The sequence below is a fragment of the Lupinus angustifolius genome, chromosome LG04 (genome assembly GCF_001865875.1).
Source record: "Lupinus angustifolius cultivar Tanjil chromosome LG04, LupAngTanjil_v1.0, whole genome shotgun sequence".
In the NCBI taxonomy this organism is placed as follows: Eukaryota; Viridiplantae; Streptophyta; class Magnoliopsida; order Fabales; family Fabaceae; genus Lupinus; species Lupinus angustifolius.
Window position 1 is genome coordinate 24,856,217 of NC_032012.1, and position 21,178 is coordinate 24,877,394.

A 21,178-nucleotide genomic window follows, 5' to 3' on the forward strand; every position below is an offset into this window, starting at 1 on the left:
ATATATATATATATATATATAAATTCCATGGAATTGATTTTCTCTATTTTCTTGGTTTGACGTTTTCTGTTTTATTCTTTTTGCTTATGAGGATTCTTTGTTTATCCCTCCTCTTCATAATTGCTCTCTGACTTGATATTATTTTTATTATAAAGAATATTATAATTTTATAATTAAAAATAAATGTTATAATTTTAATTAATATTATCAATTGATATAGTTTGGAACATTATTTGGTACAACAAATCCTTGTATGGTTAAAGTTTCTCTTCCTCTTCTAACTTTCTCTTAATAATGGGAGTGAAAGAAATTTCTAGCTTCAACTTCTCTCCCTCTTTTCTTTCTTCTCCAACTCTACCATTCTAAACAAATGCTTAGTGCTTAGTGAATTAATTGTTAAAGCGTTAGTTTTATTTGACCTGAGGACCACACAAATTTGTAGTATTTGAACTGTTCATCTTCAACTAAGAGTATAAATTTATGAATAAGATTTATATACCATCAATACATACTTGTATTAAATTACTTTTTTTGGAATCAATGATCTCATAGTTTGCCAATGGAAGTTAGCAGTCCCGTAATTTGTATTTATATTTTAAAATACTCTTTCTAGTATCCGGCCAAAGGATATATGAGAGACTTTTAATCTTTGAAGGATTTATCTTTTGACTCTAATTTTTGGATGAACAAGTTGATAAACTTGTATATTTAGAGGACAAATTTCAAGATTTACTCATGGAACAAACGCATATACAATTGACCTTGTTTGTACGCTTTCTTTCCAATTACTATTATTCTATTATTTCATCGTAAAGAACAAACAATTAATGAATACGAAAGATATGTTCACCTTAAACAAAAATAACCGACAAGGAAAAGGAATTAACTACTTGCTCCTCAAACCTCTTGCCAAGGACAGAGAAGGTCATGGTACTATCTCATTTCCTATTCGTCCTGTACTTTAAGGCCATTCGCGTCTTTCTCTTGTTGGTTCGTTGCACTTTTTGCCTCAGCGATGGGCTTATTGATTGCACTTTGTTCCTCGGCGATGGGCTTGTCCACAGTGGGTTTTCCCTATTGCAGTCAACAAATTTAGGTTATCAACCACAACAAAGGAACACACGCCAGTGACTATAGTAAGTGAAATATTCATAAAACGTTGAATCTTCTTCAATGTCTGCTGAGACCAACCTTGTTTCGATCACCCCATCCAAATCCAAACAAACCTATCCTCTTAGCAGGGCCATCAGTTATAGTCTTTTGATTGTTTTCCGATGCTGGAGACTGTGGCTGTGAGGATCTATAAAGTATAAACCATGAAGAAGGTATAAGGTCAAGTTACCCCATAAAGAGCTTGGTGCATAAAAAATATAAAGCAGTGATTCTCATTTTGGCATTTTATTGTATAGAAGACAAAGAAGTTGAAATCTTATGTTAGAATCACAACAGAAGTTTCTTGCGAAGTTTTCATAGAGTAGGATTAAATCCAAAACCATACACACCAAAAATGTGGGGAACACAGTAAAGAATGGATATTTCAAAAACTTATAACAGACCGTTGCAGTTTAACTTGATCAGACTGATACTGCAATGTTGCCTCCAGCATAGATTCTGCAATAACTGCTCTCCTCTCCATCTCATCAAGTGCTGCAGTTGCTTCTTCATACTTTTCCTGAAAAACAATAAATAAAATTTACAATTTTGAGTTGTTGAAGTGTGAAAATTTAGCAATATAAGGAAACATTAACATGGACTTGACAAAATTTGTAGATAAGCATGCAGATTTATAATACAAAAAATTTGTGCAATTAGAAAAGATGACATTATAAATGTTAATTTTTTAACGCCCAACCCCACAAAAAGGCTAATTTGAAAAGATGAAAAGGCGAAACAACACTATTATTTTGAAGATTTCAAATTATAATCACAAAAGTGAACAATCCATGTTACAATTGCACTTCCTACAAAGCTGAAGTGTCAGTATTTACTTACAGATATAGTGGTATTCAAGCCTATAGCCAATGCCAGAATAAATGCAAAATTATTAAATTTCAGCATAGATGCGATCCACTATTATAATACATTGATGCCCAAATTCAGGAACTACAAGACTAGAAGATCTAGGAAATGTCTTAACAGCTTCTGAAACCTGGGAAAATGCAGTTATTCGCAGGAACATAGCAACAAGTTAAACTCTAAAGCACCCCTAAATAGTACCCCAAGTAATAGAACATTAGATGATACAAATGAACCAAAAACATGCAACTGATTAACCCAATGGTTGATTTCCATAACCCGAGAATACAAGGAAATAGAAAAAGAAAAAAGTTAACCTGAATCACTTGGGCAGCATATCTTTGTGCTGCTGCATCTTGCTCAGCAAATCTGCGAGCATCCTCAGTCACCTTTTGCTCTTGCTCCACCCGCATTAAGACCTAGCCAGCAATAAACATTACATGACAAAAGAAAGCATATTTCTCCTAAGGAAAAAATAAAACACCATGTAAATGAGACCTGAAGCATAGCATTTTCCTGTTCTTGCTTATCAGCAAGTGCCCGTCGAAGCTCAGCAACCTCTTGCTCTAGTTGCTCAACCTGACGATGATAAGAATTACATACATCAACTTCTCAAAGAACAAATTAGAATGCAAATAGAAGGCATCTAGTTAACTAAATTCACATAATAGTAATTTACTAAATGCATCACAGCCGATTTCAAGTAGCAGGGCAGTAGGCATAACAAAAAGGAACACACCAAGCAATCAACCCCACTAATTTTGGCATATATGTGGATCATACTAGCCATTCATTGATCACTATAAAAAGTGAAACGTTTACACTTTAGTGATCACAGCATGGTGAGAAAAACAAGCAGATAGATAAGAAACACAATGCAAATATCATGATGTAAGAAGCAAAAATCCCTTCTAGACTCGTGACTTACCTTGGCACTCAGTTGCCGCCTATTATCGTGCTTGACTATCTCCATTAATGCTGATTCAAGCTCCTCCGCTCTGATAAAGGGAAGAAATTGAAAGGCATAAACACCATATGCAAAAAGTGAATCTCAAAATTTTAGTGGAAAGCTCAAATAACATAAAAAATATAGAAACTTGTGTATTTAAGGGAAAAGGAATAATTAGTATCAAGAACCATTGTATTTATAAAGGAGAATCCATTAATGACTCGAGTTGTTAATCCTTTCATTAAATATTTAACCATCAACCACTTTATAAGTGGGTTGATAACTCGAGTGGTTAATGGGTAGGATCATCGTTTTCCAATAAAAATGCCAAAAATAAAAATAATCCCACCCTAATACCCATGCCCATGCCCATGCCTCAGCTCAGAATATAAAGTCACATGCAATAATTTCCCATACTCTAAATCCTAGAAACAACCTCTCCGTTTGTGGGGGTAAGCCTGTACACATCTACCCTCCCCATACCCCACTAAGTGGAACCTCATGCAGTGGGCTGCCCTTTTTTACTTTAAAATTCCAGATTTTATCTTCTTCATTAATCATAACCCAGTAAATCAACATTTGCGCTCAACCAGATAAGACTATATGACTGTTAATCTTTGTTCACATGTCATTATTTGTCTAGACAACAAGCCTAGGCATGTAATATATAATCATTATTTGTCTAGACAACAAGCCTAGGCATGTAATATATAATTATATAAGGTATAGACGATGCTTTATGGAAATGGCCATATAATTTAGATCAGATCAGAGAAATTCACACTACTGCAAGATTGTAAGAAACAGCAGAGCAAATATCATTTAAAGTACATGAGAATAGCTGATCTTTTCTCCTCTAGTAATCTGCAAAGTACATCCTTCAAGCAGACAATCTGCATGGAATTGCCAACATAAGATCAATGACTTAACATCAAATTTTTTTTTGGTAGTACCAAAAAAAAGATGGGAATTCATATAAAGGTTGGATTATCAACAAATATTTCTTAATAGAATGGGCATAAAGATCAAGAAACCTATCAAACAAATTCTCCCCTTCATGTTGTAGTTTCCCAGCATGTATTTATTGTACCGTACCTCTTAAATTAGTTTTTTCAAAGTAAAGGGATATGATGATAATTAAATAACTCATTAATGGTCATAATTTTCCCAAGGTAAAACAGAACCAACATGAACATCAATTTCAGGTTGGAACAGACTATCCTACGATATCACATAATTTGTAGTTTAAGGAATAATGTACCAAAATAATGCCCAACTCTGATAAGATGTAAGGCACAGAATTAATTATAGATAAAAAAACATAATTGTGATAAGTGAAAATTTGAAGTTCATAAAGGTAAATGTTTGAGCCTGGATCAGCTGAGGACAGTAATTATCCTTGACAGCCTGCAAACCATACTTAAAATACAATCATTAGTGGGTTCCCAAAACTGACTCCCATTTTTTATCTTCTGTCTAAAATTGAGAGTTTTGTTTATGCTGATGATAACAACACAAATGCATCATTCAACTTCATTATGATCTAATATGGGGGGAGGGATAACAGGAAGGACAGTACAAAGGTGACCTGCTCTTGAAGATCTGGAACGGAATCTATCTCACCCTCCCCGGTCAGACTGATCAAAATATCATCCGCATTAGTGGACTCTGAACGAGATAAACTCCCTGATTGCTCTTTAAAACACAAAAGCTTCGATGCCAGGCCCTTAGAATCCCTCCAATCTTTAAGCCCTTTTGATCTTTCTTCAACTGCAGCTAGTACAGCTGGACGATGCTTATTCCTAAGCTCTTGCAATGTAAATTCATTTATATTTTGGTAAGCCATGCAAGCTGTCAATACAAGCTTACTGCTATCAAAAGTGGAGCCAGACAATGACTGGAGTAAAGTAACTGCATCTCCAGCATCCTTAGTTGTTACCAATGCTGGACCTACAAGAAACAGTGAAATTGTCTCATGAAGATATGAACAGCTTCAGCATCAATAGTTTAGTTTTTCCAAGAACAAGGCATATAGTTTGAATCAACAAACATTTTCACCCAGTACCATATAGATCCACTAAAGCAACAGCGGTTTTAAATAGCATCACTCGGTTTCCTTCAAAAAGAAGCACATCCCATACTCGAAGAACTGAAGTCCAAAGAATTACAATAGATCAGAAGGAGGCTCAAACTACCGGCAACAAATGCTCATTTCATATCGGATCTTTTATGAAATAAGACTAAGCTATGCTACTCAATAGATAAAGCATAAAACCTGACCACTTTCCCAAGGAAGCATGTTCACAAAAATGGAAAGGAACCATGGTCCAGTAACCCATGCTACCTGCACTCCCAGGTAATCTAGATGATTGGCTGCACAAGCACAAGAAGTACACAAAAGGAATTAAAAACAAAGAATGGAACCAGAAACTAAATTCACTGGTGAATTCATATATATACTGACAGAAAACAGTTCACAAACCTAGTTTGGGAAACCTCTCCCGCACCAACTCCTCGAAAACAAGTTGATCCACCTGATAAAATCAAAATGTATTTGAACACCTCTAAGGTCTTAACAACGGTTATTAGTATGTATTATTGACTTTACTAAGAGAATATAGTATAAGAATCAATACCTGAGATTCTAACATTTCCTCAGAATAATAACCATCAAAGTAATCATCTAAAATTCCCATCAAGGTCCTGAAGCAAAGTATAAGTGATAAAATATGTAGTTACGTAAAATACGAAATATAAAGATGCTGCATAAGCATGAAGCAATCAGTCAGGCATTCCTTAAGGATAACAGTTGTCATCAAATAAAGAAACAACTATAACGGTGCTGCTCTACCCATAGTATATATATATACTGTGTAAAGTGAACATTTTGAAATGTGCTTGAGAAATCTTAGTAAAGCAGTTATATTCTTAGGACCTACCAAAATGCATTTTCTTCAGGCATCAAAAGCAGCAATAAACCAGCAAAAAAATTCATGGCCTGCAGTGTAAATTATCCGAACAGGCTCAGTCAGTGAGTCACAGCTGTCATGAACATAAATGACATGTCTGTGTAGATAGGCATATAATAAATTAAAAAAATTTCGCTTCAATCATTTCATTGTCCATGTTATCGTTATAGGAGAGATCATTAATGTTCATGAAGCATACACAGCACAGATATTAAAGGTGTCCCTTAAACATTGGGCCCCCTTAGCACCTTGAAGCATGGTACCTAAACGGTACTTGCTTGTTCCATTTAGATATCTTCAATGATCATTTGACAGTTAGCTTTTGAGATACAACTCATCACAACCATACTGAAAAATTAGTAGGATAAAATGAAGAATGAAACTCTTTTCAGAAGCAAGGACCTGGCAGTAACCAACTGAGGGATTATGTCGAGCATATGCAGTAAGTAATCGCCGCAGAGCATTTCTACCATCCTCGTCCAGAGCAGGGTGACCAGGAAATGTTCGTGGCAGGTCCTGTAGAAATGAAAAAGATAACAATTGTGGACTTCTAATCAAGAAACTTATTTTCTTCAGTCATAAAGAGAATAATATCACAACTTTAGGAATGGTGAGAGTCAAATATCACAGGGAAAAAACCTTCTCAATCTGCCCTTTCCATTTTTCTGACACAAATACAGGATCTGCAGTGGTTTTCCCATTATTGTCAGTTGACTGCTGCATGCTTTGCTGATCCATTTTTCTTTCAGAATCATTCTCTGAAGCTAGCAGATTCTGATAATACTTCTCCCTACGCCTTGCTTTTACACCCACAAAAGTTTGCCAAAGCTGAAGCACAATAACAAACAAGAGGGTAACTCAACAAAAATAGATAAACCACACAATAAATATATATCTCAAGTAAACAAAACCAAACCTCTCCCCTCAACGCCATTGGCACTCCTCCACGAACAAGAACTTCCAACTCTTCTTTCCAAGGAAATGAAGCCTCTAGTGTTCCAGTGTCAGCAGCAATACCATTTGCAGAGGCACTCGTGCCATCAACTATAGGTGTATCGGGACTAGGATCTGACCTCTCAACATCATAGAACTCATCATCAGAGTCTTCCACAAATCCATCAGTATGAGATAGTGATTTCCCATCTCCAACAATCTGTTCATCTTTTAACAGGCGCTTCTTGTTTCCAATATTTTTCATTGACACAGTTTTCTTCTTTACGCGAATGCTCATCATATCCTCGATAGAACGAAGAGATGGTCTTATCTCTGTCCATAATTGGACTCTATCAACTTCAGTCTCCTCTTTCTGACTATTATTTTCAGCTGTAGTATCAGAACCAGGCTTCTGGCTGCCTAATTCATCTCCATCAACAGCTTTCTCCGTGCCAGCATCAGCTTCTTGCTCTGAGGCTTGAGCCCTCAAAACCGTCTCATCTTCCTCAACACCTAATCTGTCTGTGGCAAATTCAGAAGACTCTGCCTGCCTTTCTAGAAATGATATCCATCGATCTGACCTTTCCACTTCTTCCTCCTGAAGTCACAATAGAGAAGTGTTACAATTATAAAAAGAATCTCTTCAAACTATTATATCCAGATACTGAATAACAATTCTTCCGAAGTTATAAGGTTTTAGCTTCAAGAATAAATAACAATTTGCACAAACATGTAATAAAGCTTATATCTAAACCTATCGCTGTAACCTTTTCGAATTTCAACTTGTATAAAGAGAAATTCCCTTCAAATAATTGGCAACGTTGTAATTATAAATTAAAAGCACAACAAGACCTTGTATATGTTAGCATATTCACGGTAACTTTGCAGATGCTGAGGCCGCACAGTAAATCCATATGCATCCCTGTTTACATTAAAAAAATACTTAACTTCCGAATTTCAAATTATAAACAGAAACAGATAAGCACAAGCTAAACCATAATCCAAAACCATTAGAATTAAGGAAATTGACAAAATCAGGTGTTCCATTGCATGTGGCAACAATTTATGACTGGTCAATTTAATTTCTTTTAAATTATCAAATTATCAATTAACTTTTCTTGTGTACTGACCCATCACAAATTCACAAATTTAAGGAAATATTAACAATAATTAAGTAATTCAACAAAGATTTTAAGCAAAGCCGAACTCAAATTACCAGTTACCACTCCATAGCGCCCAGCATTGTCATTGCCTCGGAACAAACCCCAATTCTCATTACTCAGTAACCAAAAAAGGAAATATACAACAAAATTTGAAATTCTCATTATTCAACGAGAAACTCAACCTCACTGTAACTAGATCGATCTTTAAAATATTCAGTAACAATTTAATGTAATAATTAAACTAAAACGAAGTAGTCCAAGTAAACCGCTGAGTAAAAAAAACGAAATCGAAAACGGATTGTGAAATTGAAGGATCTAGCGAATAGAACGGAAGGAGTATGAAACGCGTGTACCTCTTGTGTTCGAAAGTGATGAGAGGATTAATAGCCTTCATTTGAGGATTGGATCCGAATAATCAACGTTGAAGTGAGACAATTTCGGTTGCGAAAATCTTAATCTTCTTCAATTTCGCTATCGCCTTCGTTTTCTCTCTTCAACTGAAAGTGTTTTTAGTGTGTTGTTTAGTATGGAGAGAAATCAGAGCGAAAATGGCGTCACGTTATTATTACATGTCCCAAAAGGTAAAAAGGTTTTTTTTTTGTCTCATTTTTTGCAAAAGTATTGTTTGTTTTTTCACACTAATTAATCAACAAAAAGGTTTTGTATTTTATTTGTGTTTAATACTGGTGTATTTCTTTTTTACTTTTGTGGAGTTTTTGGTGAATTATTATTTGACTTTTTTCATGTATTCTATTCTTGATTTCTTTCTCCCATTTTAGTTAGCAGTTTTAAGTTTTTCCCATGAGGGTGTTTATTTTTTTATTTAATAAATAAATGCTATAGATATTTTCTCATAAGTTTGGTTTGCCTTTTAACGAAACTATTATGAAAAAGAAACGTTTGTATGAGAATCTAACTTACTGTACTAAATTCACAGCAGGATTCATGGGAAGAAGCAAAAAATTGATCTTCCAATTACTTTCTGTTCTAGTCATATAATATTTAAATATACTTTAAGAATGTAATGTTTGTAAGGGTTACACACAAATCAATATATTATTTATCATTGTTTATAGAGTAAAATTCATACACTAACAGTCTAAATTTTTTTACACTATCAGTACATCATTTACCATTGATTTGTATTATATAATGTAAAAAAAAATCTTACACTTCAGTGTATAATATTAAATCTGTTGTTTATATTACTTATCTTTAAGAGTCAATAATAATTAAATATAAATAACATTATAAAAAAACAAACTAGCATATTATCTAAGTATAAATTTTGTTTTCTCTATTTCAAATTTCACTGCTTACACATGTTTAATATCAATTGCCATTTTACTTGTATTGCAGTTTAATGTGATCAAGGATCCCCAAAATTTCCCGACATTGGAATTCATTGGATTTAACTACTGTGCTTAGCTGCGCTTGTAACGCACCTTCACATGTTCACATCATTGATTAACCATTTATGTTGCATTTGCTGGAATGTTTGTTCATATTTATTGAGATAAGCAACTTTTGGGGCATGTCCCAAAATATGTAAATCATGTATCATTATAAAAGAATATAATAACAATGAATGAGTTTACACTTTACAAAACATGTCTCACTCCAACCATTTTACTAGAGTACATGTTTTACACTGACTTACTTATGACTTGAATGAAAGATGAATAAAGATCATATGTTTCTAAGGGTGTTCAATACTATGTCATATACCAATCATATATTGCCACCTAAAGAAAAAAAAAATTTAAAATATAAAAGATAATATTTTTATATTAATTATTAAAATCTAATTAATCCAGTACACGAAACTGAAACACGATTGATGACAAATAATCTTTGTCCATGAAAGTGATGGCACACAAAGTAGTGCACGTGCCATATCAACATGTCCTACTATCTCAATCACCCTTTGGACTGGCATCTCTCTAATTCAATCAACTGGAGCTTTTGCCACAACTTTTACCAACAGAAATTTGTGTTGTTTGATGAAGGTCTTAAACCATAATAAACCGAATAAATTTACATCTTTTATAAGTAATATTTTACCATTTTCTCGTAAGGTATAAACCATTCCATATCTGAATATCATAATAAGAATACGAACTAAACTAATCTTGATTGCAGCTTGGCAGGACTCAACCTATAACAAGATACATTATTTTTTGATATGTAAACATACATGCCTAAAAACTATATTGAGTCAAGATCCAATAAAATTATCTATGTAGAGGATACATGTGACTAAAAAACTATAACTTTCCTATTTTCATTTCAGATTCATTGGGCAAACTTATTTGCTTGAATAATTGTTGTGCAATAGCATATGCTCCTTCCTATTACCAACACACTAAAATATTTGGCACTCAATTGGTTGTTTATTTTTGGCAACATGGGCTAAAATTACCAACACCTAAAATAGATAAAATTCTCAAATATAAGCCAGAAGGGAGTTTGTGACAGAGAAAGGACTAAACATCACAATTAAATGATCTTACATAAAAATTAGGCCCTTTCAATCATAGAGGCAGAATTGAACATTAAAACACACGGACATACTACAGTTACACACACAATGTCCCTAAACATGATCAGACCTGCCATCATCCTCACTGATTCCGTCGCCGGCATGTCTGCAGTAGCAAACCCAATCAAAAAATATTAGTGCTTTGAATTCCATCAGAGCAAAGCATTGAGATGGTGATAAAATCTAAAATCAAAATGTTTAGAGTAAAAAAAAGAAGAAAAAAATAGAGTTGCATCAGAACCAACCGCCAAGAAGATGTTAGATTCCGAGCTTTTCTGTCCAACTGAAGATTTTCCAAAGCATTTGAAGCTTGAATTACGTTGTCAGCAAGTTCATCATTGTCATATCGCCAATTGTACTCATCCTTCCTATAAGAAGAAGTGGAGGATCCTCCTCTTCTATCTGAATACAATACAATTCAAATTAGGAAATTTCAGGAAAACAAATAGAGTAAGGTAAGAGCCAACGGCAGTCCCAATTCTCATTACTCAGTAACCAAAAAAGGAAATATACAACAAAATTTGAAATTCTCATTATTCAACGAGAAACTCAACCTCACTGTAACTAGATCGATCTTTAAAATATTCAGTAACAATTTAATGTAATAATTAAACTAAAACGAAGTAGTCCAAGTAAACCGCTGAGTAAAAAAAACGAAATCGAAAACGGATTGTGAAATTGAAGGATCTAGCGAATAGAACGGAAGGAGTATGAAACGCGTGTACCTCTTGTGTTCGAAAGTGATGAGAGGATTAATAGCCTTCATTTGAGGATTGGATCCGAATAATCAACGTTGAAGTGAGACAATTTCGGTTGCGAAAATCTTAATCTTCTTCAATTTCGCTATCGCCTTCGTTTTCTCTCTTCAACTGAAAGTGTTTTTAGTGTGTTGTTTAGTATGGAGAGAAATCAGAGCGAAAATGGCGTCACGTTATTATTACATGTCCCAAAAGGTAAAAAGGTTTTTTTTTTGTCTCATTTTTTGCAAAAGTATTGTTTGTTTTTTCACACTAATTAATCAACAAAAAGGTTTTGTATTTTATTTGTGTTTAATACTGGTGTATTTCTTTTTTACTTTTGTGGAGTTTTTGGTGAATTATTATTTGACTTTTTTCATGTATTCTATTCTTGATTTCTTTCTCCCATTTTAGTTAGCAGTTTTAAGTTTTTCCCATGAGGGTGTTTATTTTTTTATTTAATAAATAAATGCTATAGATATTTTCTCATAAGTTTGGTTTGCCTTTTAACGAAACTATTATGAAAAAGAAACGTTTGTATGAGAATCTAACTTACTGTACTAAATTCACAGCAGGATTCATGGGAAGAAGCAAAAAATTGATCTTCCAATTACTTTCTGTTCTAGTCATATAATATTTAAATATACTTTAAGAATGTAATGTTTGTAAGGGTTACACACAAATCAATATATTATTTATCATTGTTTATAGAGTAAAATTCATACACTAACAGTCTAAATTTTTTTACACTATCAGTACATCATTTACCATTGATTTGTATTATATAATGTAAAAAAAAATCTTACACTTCAGTGTATAATATTAAATCTGTTGTTTATATTACTTATCTTTAAGAGTCAATAATAATTAAATATAAATAACATTATAAAAAAACAAACTAGCATATTATCTAAGTATAAATTTTGTTTTCTCTATTTCAAATTTCACTGCTTACACATGTTTAATATCAATTGCCATTTTACTTGTATTGCAGTTTAATGTGATCAAGGATCCCCAAAATTTCCCGACATTGGAATTCATTGGATTTAACTACTGTGCTTAGCTGCGCTTGTAACGCACCTTCACATGTTCACATCATTGATTAACCATTTATGTTGCATTTGCTGGAATGTTTGTTCATATTTATTGAGATAAGCAACTTTTGGGGCATGTCCCAAAATATGTAAATCATGTATCATTATAAAAGAATATAATAACAATGAATGAGTTTACACTTTACAAAACATGTCTCACTCCAACCATTTTACTAGAGTACATGTTTTACACTGACTTACTTATGACTTGAATGAAAGATGAATAAAGATCATATGTTTCTAAGGGTGTTCAATACTATGTCATATACCAATCATATATTGCCACCTAAAGAAAAAAAAAATTTAAAATATAAAAGATAATATTTTTATATTAATTATTAAAATCTAATTAATCCAGTACACGAAACTGAAACACGATTGATGACAAATAATCTTTGTCCATGAAAGTGATGGCACACAAAGTAGTGCACGTGCCATATCAACATGTCCTACTATCTCAATCACCCTTTGGACTGGCATCTCTCTAATTCAATCAACTGGAGCTTTTGCCACAACTTTTACCAACAGAAATTTGTGTTGTTTGATGAAGGTCTTAAACCATAATAAACCGAATAAATTTACATCTTTTATAAGTAATATTTTACCATTTTCTCGTAAGGTATAAACCATTCCATATCTGAATATCATAATAAGAATACGAACTAAACTAATCTTGATTGCAGCTTGGCAGGACTCAACCTATAACAAGATACATTATTTTTTGATATGTAAACATACATGCCTAAAAACTATATTGAGTCAAGATCCAATAAAATTATCTATGTAGAGGATACATGTGACTAAAAAACTATAACTTTCCTATTTTCATTTCAGATTCATTGGGCAAACTTATTTGCTTGAATAATTGTTGTGCAATAGCATATGCTCCTTCCTATTACCAACACACTAAAATATTTGGCACTCAATTGGTTGTTTATTTTTGGCAACATGGGCTAAAATTACCAACACCTAAAATAGATAAAATTCTCAAATATAAGCCAGAAGGGAGTTTGTGACAGAGAAAGGACTAAACATCACAATTAAATGATCTTACATAAAAATTAGGCCCTTTCAATCATAGAGGCAGAATTGAACATTAAAACACACGGACATACTACAGTTACACACACAATGTCCCTAAACATGATCAGACCTGCCATCATCCTCACTGATTCCGTCGCCGGCATGTCTGCAGTAGCAAACCCAATCAAAAAATATTAGTGCTTTGAATTCCATCAGAGCAAAGCATTGAGATGGTGATAAAATCTAAAATCAAAATGTTTAGAGTAAAAAAAAGAAGAAAAAAATAGAGTTGCATCAGAACCAACCGCCAAGAAGATGTTAGATTCCGAGCTTTTCTGTCCAACTGAAGATTTTCCAAAGCATTTGAAGCTTGAATTACGTTGTCAGCAAGTTCATCATTGTCATATCGCCAATTGTACTCATCCTTCCTATAAGAAGAAGTGGAGGATCCTCCTCTTCTATCTGAATACAATACAATTCAAATTAGGAAATTTCAGGAAAACAAATAGAGTAAGGTAAGAGCCAACGGCAGTAAATACCCACCAGATCCCTGAGATGAAGGAACAGCCCTGCAACAAATGTGTATTATATAAAACATGTGAGAATGGCAATGACATAGAGATGAGGTAGGAACACCAAAAGTAAAATAATAATAATAATAGTAAGGTGAAATTGACCAATTTGTAGGGAAAAGGGGTTAGCTATGCACCTTCCTAGTGGAGGTAAGCCACCAACAACAGATGATGAAGAAGGTCTTCGCATGTTCCGGGACTCTGAGTTTGGCAAAGACTCAGTTTCCGAAGTGGTAAATCTCCTGCCACTGGCCCTTGCTTGTGATAAATTCTGCAAAGCATGAATCACATGCAATAAATCAGAATTTCATAGACACTTGCAACCGTTCTAAAATTTATGCTTTACACAAGTAATAACCAGTGAGTTTGGTGCAACGGTAACGTTGTTGCTTAATGACCATGAGGTCACGGGTTCAAATCCTAGAAACAGCCTCTCCGCTTGCAGGGGTAAGACTGCGTATATTTACCCTCCCCAGACTCCACTATGTGGGAACCTCATGCATTTGGTCACCCTTTACACAAGTAATGATCAACACCAAAGGTTTGAATTCATTTACTTTTCACATTGTGCATGACAAATGACAAATTCCCCAATATATCAATGGAAAGTAGCAATTACTTGTACCATTTTAAGCAAACACCTAGTTTCTTAATTTTCTTTGTACACATTATCTTGCAGCCACATGGGAGCACAGGCCACATACACACTACAGCTCAAGGGCTTCTTTGAACCACCAGAAGAACATGTTACTTAATATAGGCAGCCTTTAATCTATGCAATCTATACACAAAAATTTAAGGTCATTGTTAAAAATTGTCCAAAATATCGAGTATGATTTTAACCAATAAATCATAATCTCCTAACTACATTAGGTTCCCTTCCAAAATTTCCAAATATGAAATGTCACAAGTCTCAAATTCATCCCTGCAATTCTCAAAGTTATCATTAACCCAATCTAAAGGTCCTACAGCATTACTATATGAATACAACTGTAATGGGATTAGGAGCTAGCCAAGCTGAAGTTATCCTATACACAGCATATAAAAGGCTGCAGAGAGACTAGCTCACAGCACAGGCTATCTCATAAATATGGCAAGTGCTTGTTTGCTCGAAGTAAATAGAAAATTTCAACAGAGGCTGTGGTTAGGCTCAACTTAGACATGACTAGATAAAACTGCAGCATGTACCAGCCTTGATTCGTACACCTTGAGATAAAAAACCACTTCTAACCATAGACGCAAGATACAGTATGACAAAATGATATAAAGAAGTAAATGAAAAACCTCAAACTTCAAGAATCCTTCAAGCACATCCAAGAGTAGAGGGCTATCTCCATTTCTGTTGAGATCGTATCCATTTTTGTTACTAAATTCTTTCAACTCAGCCTTCCAAGAATCTTTTTCCTGAAAAGAACAAAGTCAAACAAAAGGATCATTACGAGAATTAAACACAATACCGAAGATCATCAGAACTACTAGCAAAACCAAAAAAAAGATTGACTACCAAATTGCATTCTGGAAGATAAACTTTGAGTGTATGATTCAGTTGCGCCCAGTCTAGGTATTCACAAATCAGTGCAGTGAGGAGTCTACCTGCATGGTGAATGCCAAAACATGAATGAAATACATGTTGAAATGATGTAAATAGCATATTAGAGACTAGAATATTGAGAGAGTTTAAGATAACACCCCCAATCTGATGAGATGAATAACAAAATATGGTAGGGGTTCCACAACATTCATTTTGAGCCAGTTTGTTTATACTTTTTTTTTAATCATTTTTTTATTCAAAATCACTTGGAACGATTGGAAGCTTGCATGATGGGCTTTATCATTATGAAGAAGAAGAAAAGTGAAACAGAGAAACTGACTTTTTTAGCTTCTCACGGCAACATTTCTACCAAAAAACACTTTTGAAAAATCATCTTTTATAGAACACTAAGCAAACACGAGGTTCCACAAATTCATGTTGGGCCTGTTTTTTTAGTATTTTTTCATTAAAAAATCACTTGAAATGCTTAAGGCTCCACAATAAGATTTTTCAGGAACGAAAAGCTAAAACCTAAAATGCAAATTTTCAGCTTCTCACCACAACATTTCTGCCAAAAATCATTAATTTTAAAAAAATCCTAAACAGTGAAACCTAATTAAAAGATAGAAAGTAACCTGAAGGAGAAGCATGAAGATGTTTAGCACGATCATTGCAACTAGCAAGCAATGCAGTAGGCAAACCTTCATCCTTCCCAATTACCCGATCTTCCTCTTCAATAGCCTCAAACACACTCGCTCTAAGTTCAGCCTGAGAAACACAATGAACCCTAATTTAACCATAACGAATCGTACAATTTCACCTACAAATTGATCCAATTAACCTTAACCTAGATAATGAATACATGAAATTAAAGAAGATAGAAAGAAGAACAAACACGAATCCTGGCGAGAACACCTTTCTTCTCGAGAGTGCGGGTAACGAGAGTCTTGAGGTCCATCATTTCACGAGTATAATCATCCATTCTCAAAAATCAACTTTTTCTTGTTCTGTTTTTCGAATGCAATGAATGACAGAGGAAGAGAAATGAAGGAAGAAAAGGAATAGGATGAGAAATTGAGAATGAAAAAGGGATGAAGCTTAATTCATGGATTCGACAGCGTTATTGATACATTTCTTTTGTTATGTTTTTTTTAATAACCCCTTCTTTTATTATGTTTTATTATTGAATGAAACTAATTACTAATGTCTCACTTTTTATTTTTTATTCTACTCTATGCCTGAACTAGTAATTGTAAATGTAAATTACATTTTTTTCCTATTTCATCCTTATTGATATTTTTATATTCATATTAAGTTTTATATATCAATTTTTAAAAATGATCATATATAATTATATAAACATTACTATTATTCTGTAGTAATAAATTTATTGGATTAAAAATATGAATTGAAGTGGCACAACAATGCCTGCCAAAATGCTAATAAATATATATAAGAAGTATTAATGGATTATTTGAAATAATTGAAAATTACAGAACACTTGTACCATTTTCCTCCATTTAATTTTTTTCTAGACAAAGTTAAAATTCCTGGAGAAAAAAAAAATTCCTGATTAGTGCCCAAAAGTTTTCTTTTAAATTTTATTATTATAAACTTTAGTCTAATTGATCAATCCTCAGATGTAGTTTTTCCCACAACATATTGTTGTAACTTATTGACATGGTATCTCATCCCATGGTGCACAACATCTTTTTATCCTCTCAACCTTTGTCTAAGTATAAATCAATTGTCTCATTATGTTCTGAATCAATTAAAAAATGATACGATTGATTTGAGATATAAAGACAACAAAATTTAGAAACATATCATCTTGATTTGCATGGTGATGTATCTCAATTGTTCATCGTCGGAACTTGATAGTGGTGTCTGGTGAGATCTATAAAAAAAATAAAACACAAATTTATCGAACTGATTAGAAAGGGCATAATAGTTTATTGGTGTTATGAATTATTCTTCTCCATCGTTGGTTGAAATGTTTGAAAGTGATAGTTTAGAATCATCATGTTGATTTCTCTCTCAAAAATGATTTGATCCAAAATATGGATTAAGTGGAGTTGAGAATGACATAATTATGCGAAGTTATGTACGATAAATTATACATAGGATGTAAAAGAGATCTCAAGCATAATAAACCATCAAATTAAGTAATTAGCATTAGAGGTAGATGGAGAATAATAAAAACGACTGTTTCTAAAGGAAGAGTCTCTTATCCTTTACACCAACTACGTATCACAGAGATGTTAGGAGATTTTTATTATAATGTCTTAAAAGGATTGGTTTGCTCCTAAGGAACAATTGCTTCAATATTATTATTATTAAAGAAAAGTTCACAAAATCTCCTTAAACATTATGTGTTTTATAAGTAGACACTGTAAACTATTTTTCTTTCCTAATTACTCCTTAAATTTTAATTATTGATGAAACAACATACATACAATTTTAAATTACATTTAATATTAACTTCAATGTTACTTATAAGATAGAATATAATTACTTATATTGTATAATAATACAAGGAAATATTACGTCATATGTATCCCAGGATAATGTCCACTCTCAAAAAAACGTTTTTCTTTTCATTGTACCCTGTGTCTATGTGACTATTGTGCATTTAAGCATTGTTGCCTTTGCTTTGTTTGCTTCGGCAAATTCCACGTTGGAAAGTTACAATTCACCCGAGACTCATTGCTACACTGTCTGCTGCACCATATATGATGCCTGTGTTTATATTTGCAATATAATTGAATGAAGATTAACAACCGACAACTATTTTCAAATTGATAGCTTTTATTAAATATTTCGTCATATTTTTATTATCCCGGTAGTTTGATATTGGTGTGGTTTCATCTTACACCATATACTGTGTTAATTCTGATTCATTGTTATTAATTTAAAATTGTATGTATGTAAGAACCAATTCCACTAATAGTTAAAGTTTAAGGAGTAATTAGAAAGAAAAAATAGTTTACACTGTTTAATAGAGTTTTGTGAACTTTCCCTTATTACTATAATAAAAACAAGGGAGATGGTCCAATTACTTTTACATCTTAATCAGTTATTCTATGAAAATCAAATAGTAAGATATATTAACTAATTTAAATCACATCAATCATTACATGCTTATAGAATGAATGAGTAAAATATGAAATTAATTTTTTTTAACTTATATCGGGAGTAAGTGGATCCCCTTCATAAAAACAATATCTCATAAATGTTTAATTATAGAGAACTGAATTGAGATGTATATCTTATGTTCCAAAATTAGACTCACACACTATTTAGTACACCTAACTAGTAAGAGACTCGTGCATTCGCACAGGCGATAATTTATTTTGCATGAATGTATATAAACAATAAAAGAATAAATTATTAATCTAAAAGTTATTGATGATTACCTCATGAGAAATATTAAACTCTATGTTTTCCATATTAGTCTAAAACTGTGAAATATTAAACTCTTAGTTTATTCGCGCATTCGCACGGGTGGCTTTATATATTTAGATGGAAATCAGAAACTGATATACAACAATATTAATCACGAAATTGTTGAAAGCAATAACAACACCATATAAAAAAACCACTCTCCTTCTTTCACCAAACCCTAAGTAAAAATTCTATAATACACTTAAACACATGATAAGGCTCTTAGCATGAAACAAATAAATTATGTAGAAAAATAGATTCAAATGTTCTTGATCCAAAATTGTGTTCATTTTTTACCTCTTCAAACACAAAACAATTAGAAGCTATAAAGTCTAATGATCATGGAGCTACGTGCCTTCTGCGGAATATACAAATTTTAATTTTTAATAATTTAAAATAATAATAAAAGATTTATCCATTAAAACTTTCTAGGTTTTATAGTTCTACGCGCATGTACATTCCAACAATAGTATAACTTTTAAATTTTATATTGACCAAAATAACAATAACAATAAACATGTAACAGTTATAACTTTAATGTTATAACTAATACTTGTCAACAATAAAGCTTTAAAACTTCAAATAACGTTTAATATTTTTCATTAGTCCATCCCTCTAGCTGTTTTAAAGTAACATGAACATAAGCATAAAAAAGATAAATTTTCAGTGAAAACAAACTACCATTTTTGAATATACTTATCCTTAATAAGTGTTCCAATTATAAATTTCATTAAAAAAATCTTACCTAACAATCCGAATATAGCGCAAGACATTAGAACAAACCCATAACAGATTCTATAAAAAAATAGACCTTAAGGTTTCTCATTGAAAACATAATTTTATCCCCCAAACATTGCCTTAACTATTTACCTCTTCAAACATAAATAATTAGAAGTAATAACATCCAATCATCATTAAGTTATGTGCCTTCCACATATAGCATGTATTTAGGGATAGGAAGACAAAAACTTACTTAGATAGGGAACCTATGAAAGGACAAATGGAGAAAGAAAATGGTAAAAGCATCCACTAAGATATAATTAAAATTTAAAACCCTTGGTTACCTTCTATCCGCTCATGTTTGTGTTTAACGATGAATGTTTTTTTGTCTCAGTTGCAATATTAGGTTTTTGAATGAAGTGAAATTTATGAGGTAATTTTTAGAATATATTTAGAATGATTATGTTTTATTTTATATTGATGTTCATCATGTTTAAATATTTTGAATATTTACATATGCAATATTAATACTTGTTTTTTTAGGATATATGTATAATTTTAGCAATTATATAACACATGCATTTTTTATCTGAGTGTGTTGGATGATGAGGTGAAATGATGAGTGAATTTCACTTCCTCGTTAATTTAATGTATAATATTATTTTTACTATTGTTTTTATGATTGTATCTAATATTATCATTATCTCGTTAATATTATCAATGCGGTTATATTATTATTATCTTACTATATATCCAGCTTAAATTTGTTATACCAAAAAATCATAAAAGTATGATTTTATGAATTATTAGCAACATTAATTGTAAAAAGTATGATTATATGAATTATTAGTAACATTGATTGTTAAAAGTATGATATATGATTGTAAAATAACTGGTAACAAATAAAATTCAATTTGTATGAGATAATATTTCCCCTCTATATTTGCACCATATTTCATGGGATTATGTTTATAAGTACCATATAAATTTATAAGGTCTTTTTTTTACCATATTCATTATGTTTTATTCTATTAAAAAAAGATTGATGCCCATAACGACCAAAATGTTAAAGGTTCGATTCCTAAGAGTGACACTTGTTGCGAGGGACAATGATCTCGAAAGACATTAGTTCCTTGCCCAAAAATATGACAAGATAATTTTGGTAGCACCAAAAAATATTGATATTCATTATGTTTAAATATTTGAATGTTTACATAAACAATGTTAACTTAAATCAATAATCATTGTGTAAACTAAGGAATCAAATATTAAAGGGTTATAAATATATATTCATAATTAGAATTCCTAAAATTAAGGAAATATGGTGAATAAATGATTGATTTTTAAGAATCCAAGCAAAGAATAAATGAACAAACTCATAGATGTTAAAGATAGCAGTATAAAAGGACTCCTTTTTACAACTAAAAATGAAAAAATGTTTGGTAACAAAGAAAGTTGAACATGCAAACTTCAAAGGACTTACCT

At 32.2% G+C, this 21,178-nt stretch overlaps 2 protein-coding genes and 1 long non-coding RNA gene across 3 annotated transcripts; all 3 read right to left on the bottom strand.

The window, feature by feature from the left end:
• On the bottom strand, nucleotides 725–8,567 carry LOC109346488 (rab GTPase-activating protein 1-like). The gene is made up of 18 exons (XM_019586071.1): nucleotides 8,384–8,567; nucleotides 7,720–7,789; nucleotides 6,851–7,465; nucleotides 6,574–6,762; nucleotides 6,337–6,450; nucleotides 5,905–5,963; nucleotides 5,602–5,668; nucleotides 5,448–5,499; nucleotides 5,246–5,338; nucleotides 5,031–5,114; nucleotides 4,554–4,915; nucleotides 3,797–3,858; nucleotides 2,945–3,014; nucleotides 2,515–2,595; nucleotides 2,334–2,435; nucleotides 1,557–1,672; nucleotides 1,192–1,300; nucleotides 725–1,074 (listed from the first exon to the last, which is right to left on the bottom strand). Exons 1-18 carry the CDS (start codon nucleotides 8,422–8,424, stop codon nucleotides 946–948), a joined length of 2,415 nt encoding a protein of 804 aa, XP_019441616.1. The 5' UTR covers nucleotides 8,425–8,567; the 3' UTR covers nucleotides 725–945.
• On the bottom strand, nucleotides 10,444–11,010 carry LOC109346490. The gene is made up of 2 exons (XR_002107528.1): nucleotides 10,818–11,010; nucleotides 10,444–10,678 (listed from the first exon to the last, which is right to left on the bottom strand). It is a non-coding gene; the product is annotated as an uncharacterized LOC109346490 (long non-coding RNA).
• On the bottom strand, nucleotides 13,358–16,655 carry LOC109346491 (protein TONNEAU 1a-like). Its single transcript, XM_019586074.1, has 8 exons — nucleotides 16,425–16,655; nucleotides 16,165–16,297; nucleotides 15,503–15,591; nucleotides 15,283–15,402; nucleotides 14,136–14,269; nucleotides 13,970–13,995; nucleotides 13,732–13,888; nucleotides 13,358–13,592 (listed from the first exon to the last, which is right to left on the bottom strand). The coding sequence occupies exons 1-8, from the start codon at nucleotides 16,509–16,511 to the stop codon at nucleotides 13,541–13,543; spliced, it is 798 nt and encodes a 265-aa protein (XP_019441619.1). The 5' UTR covers nucleotides 16,512–16,655; the 3' UTR covers nucleotides 13,358–13,540.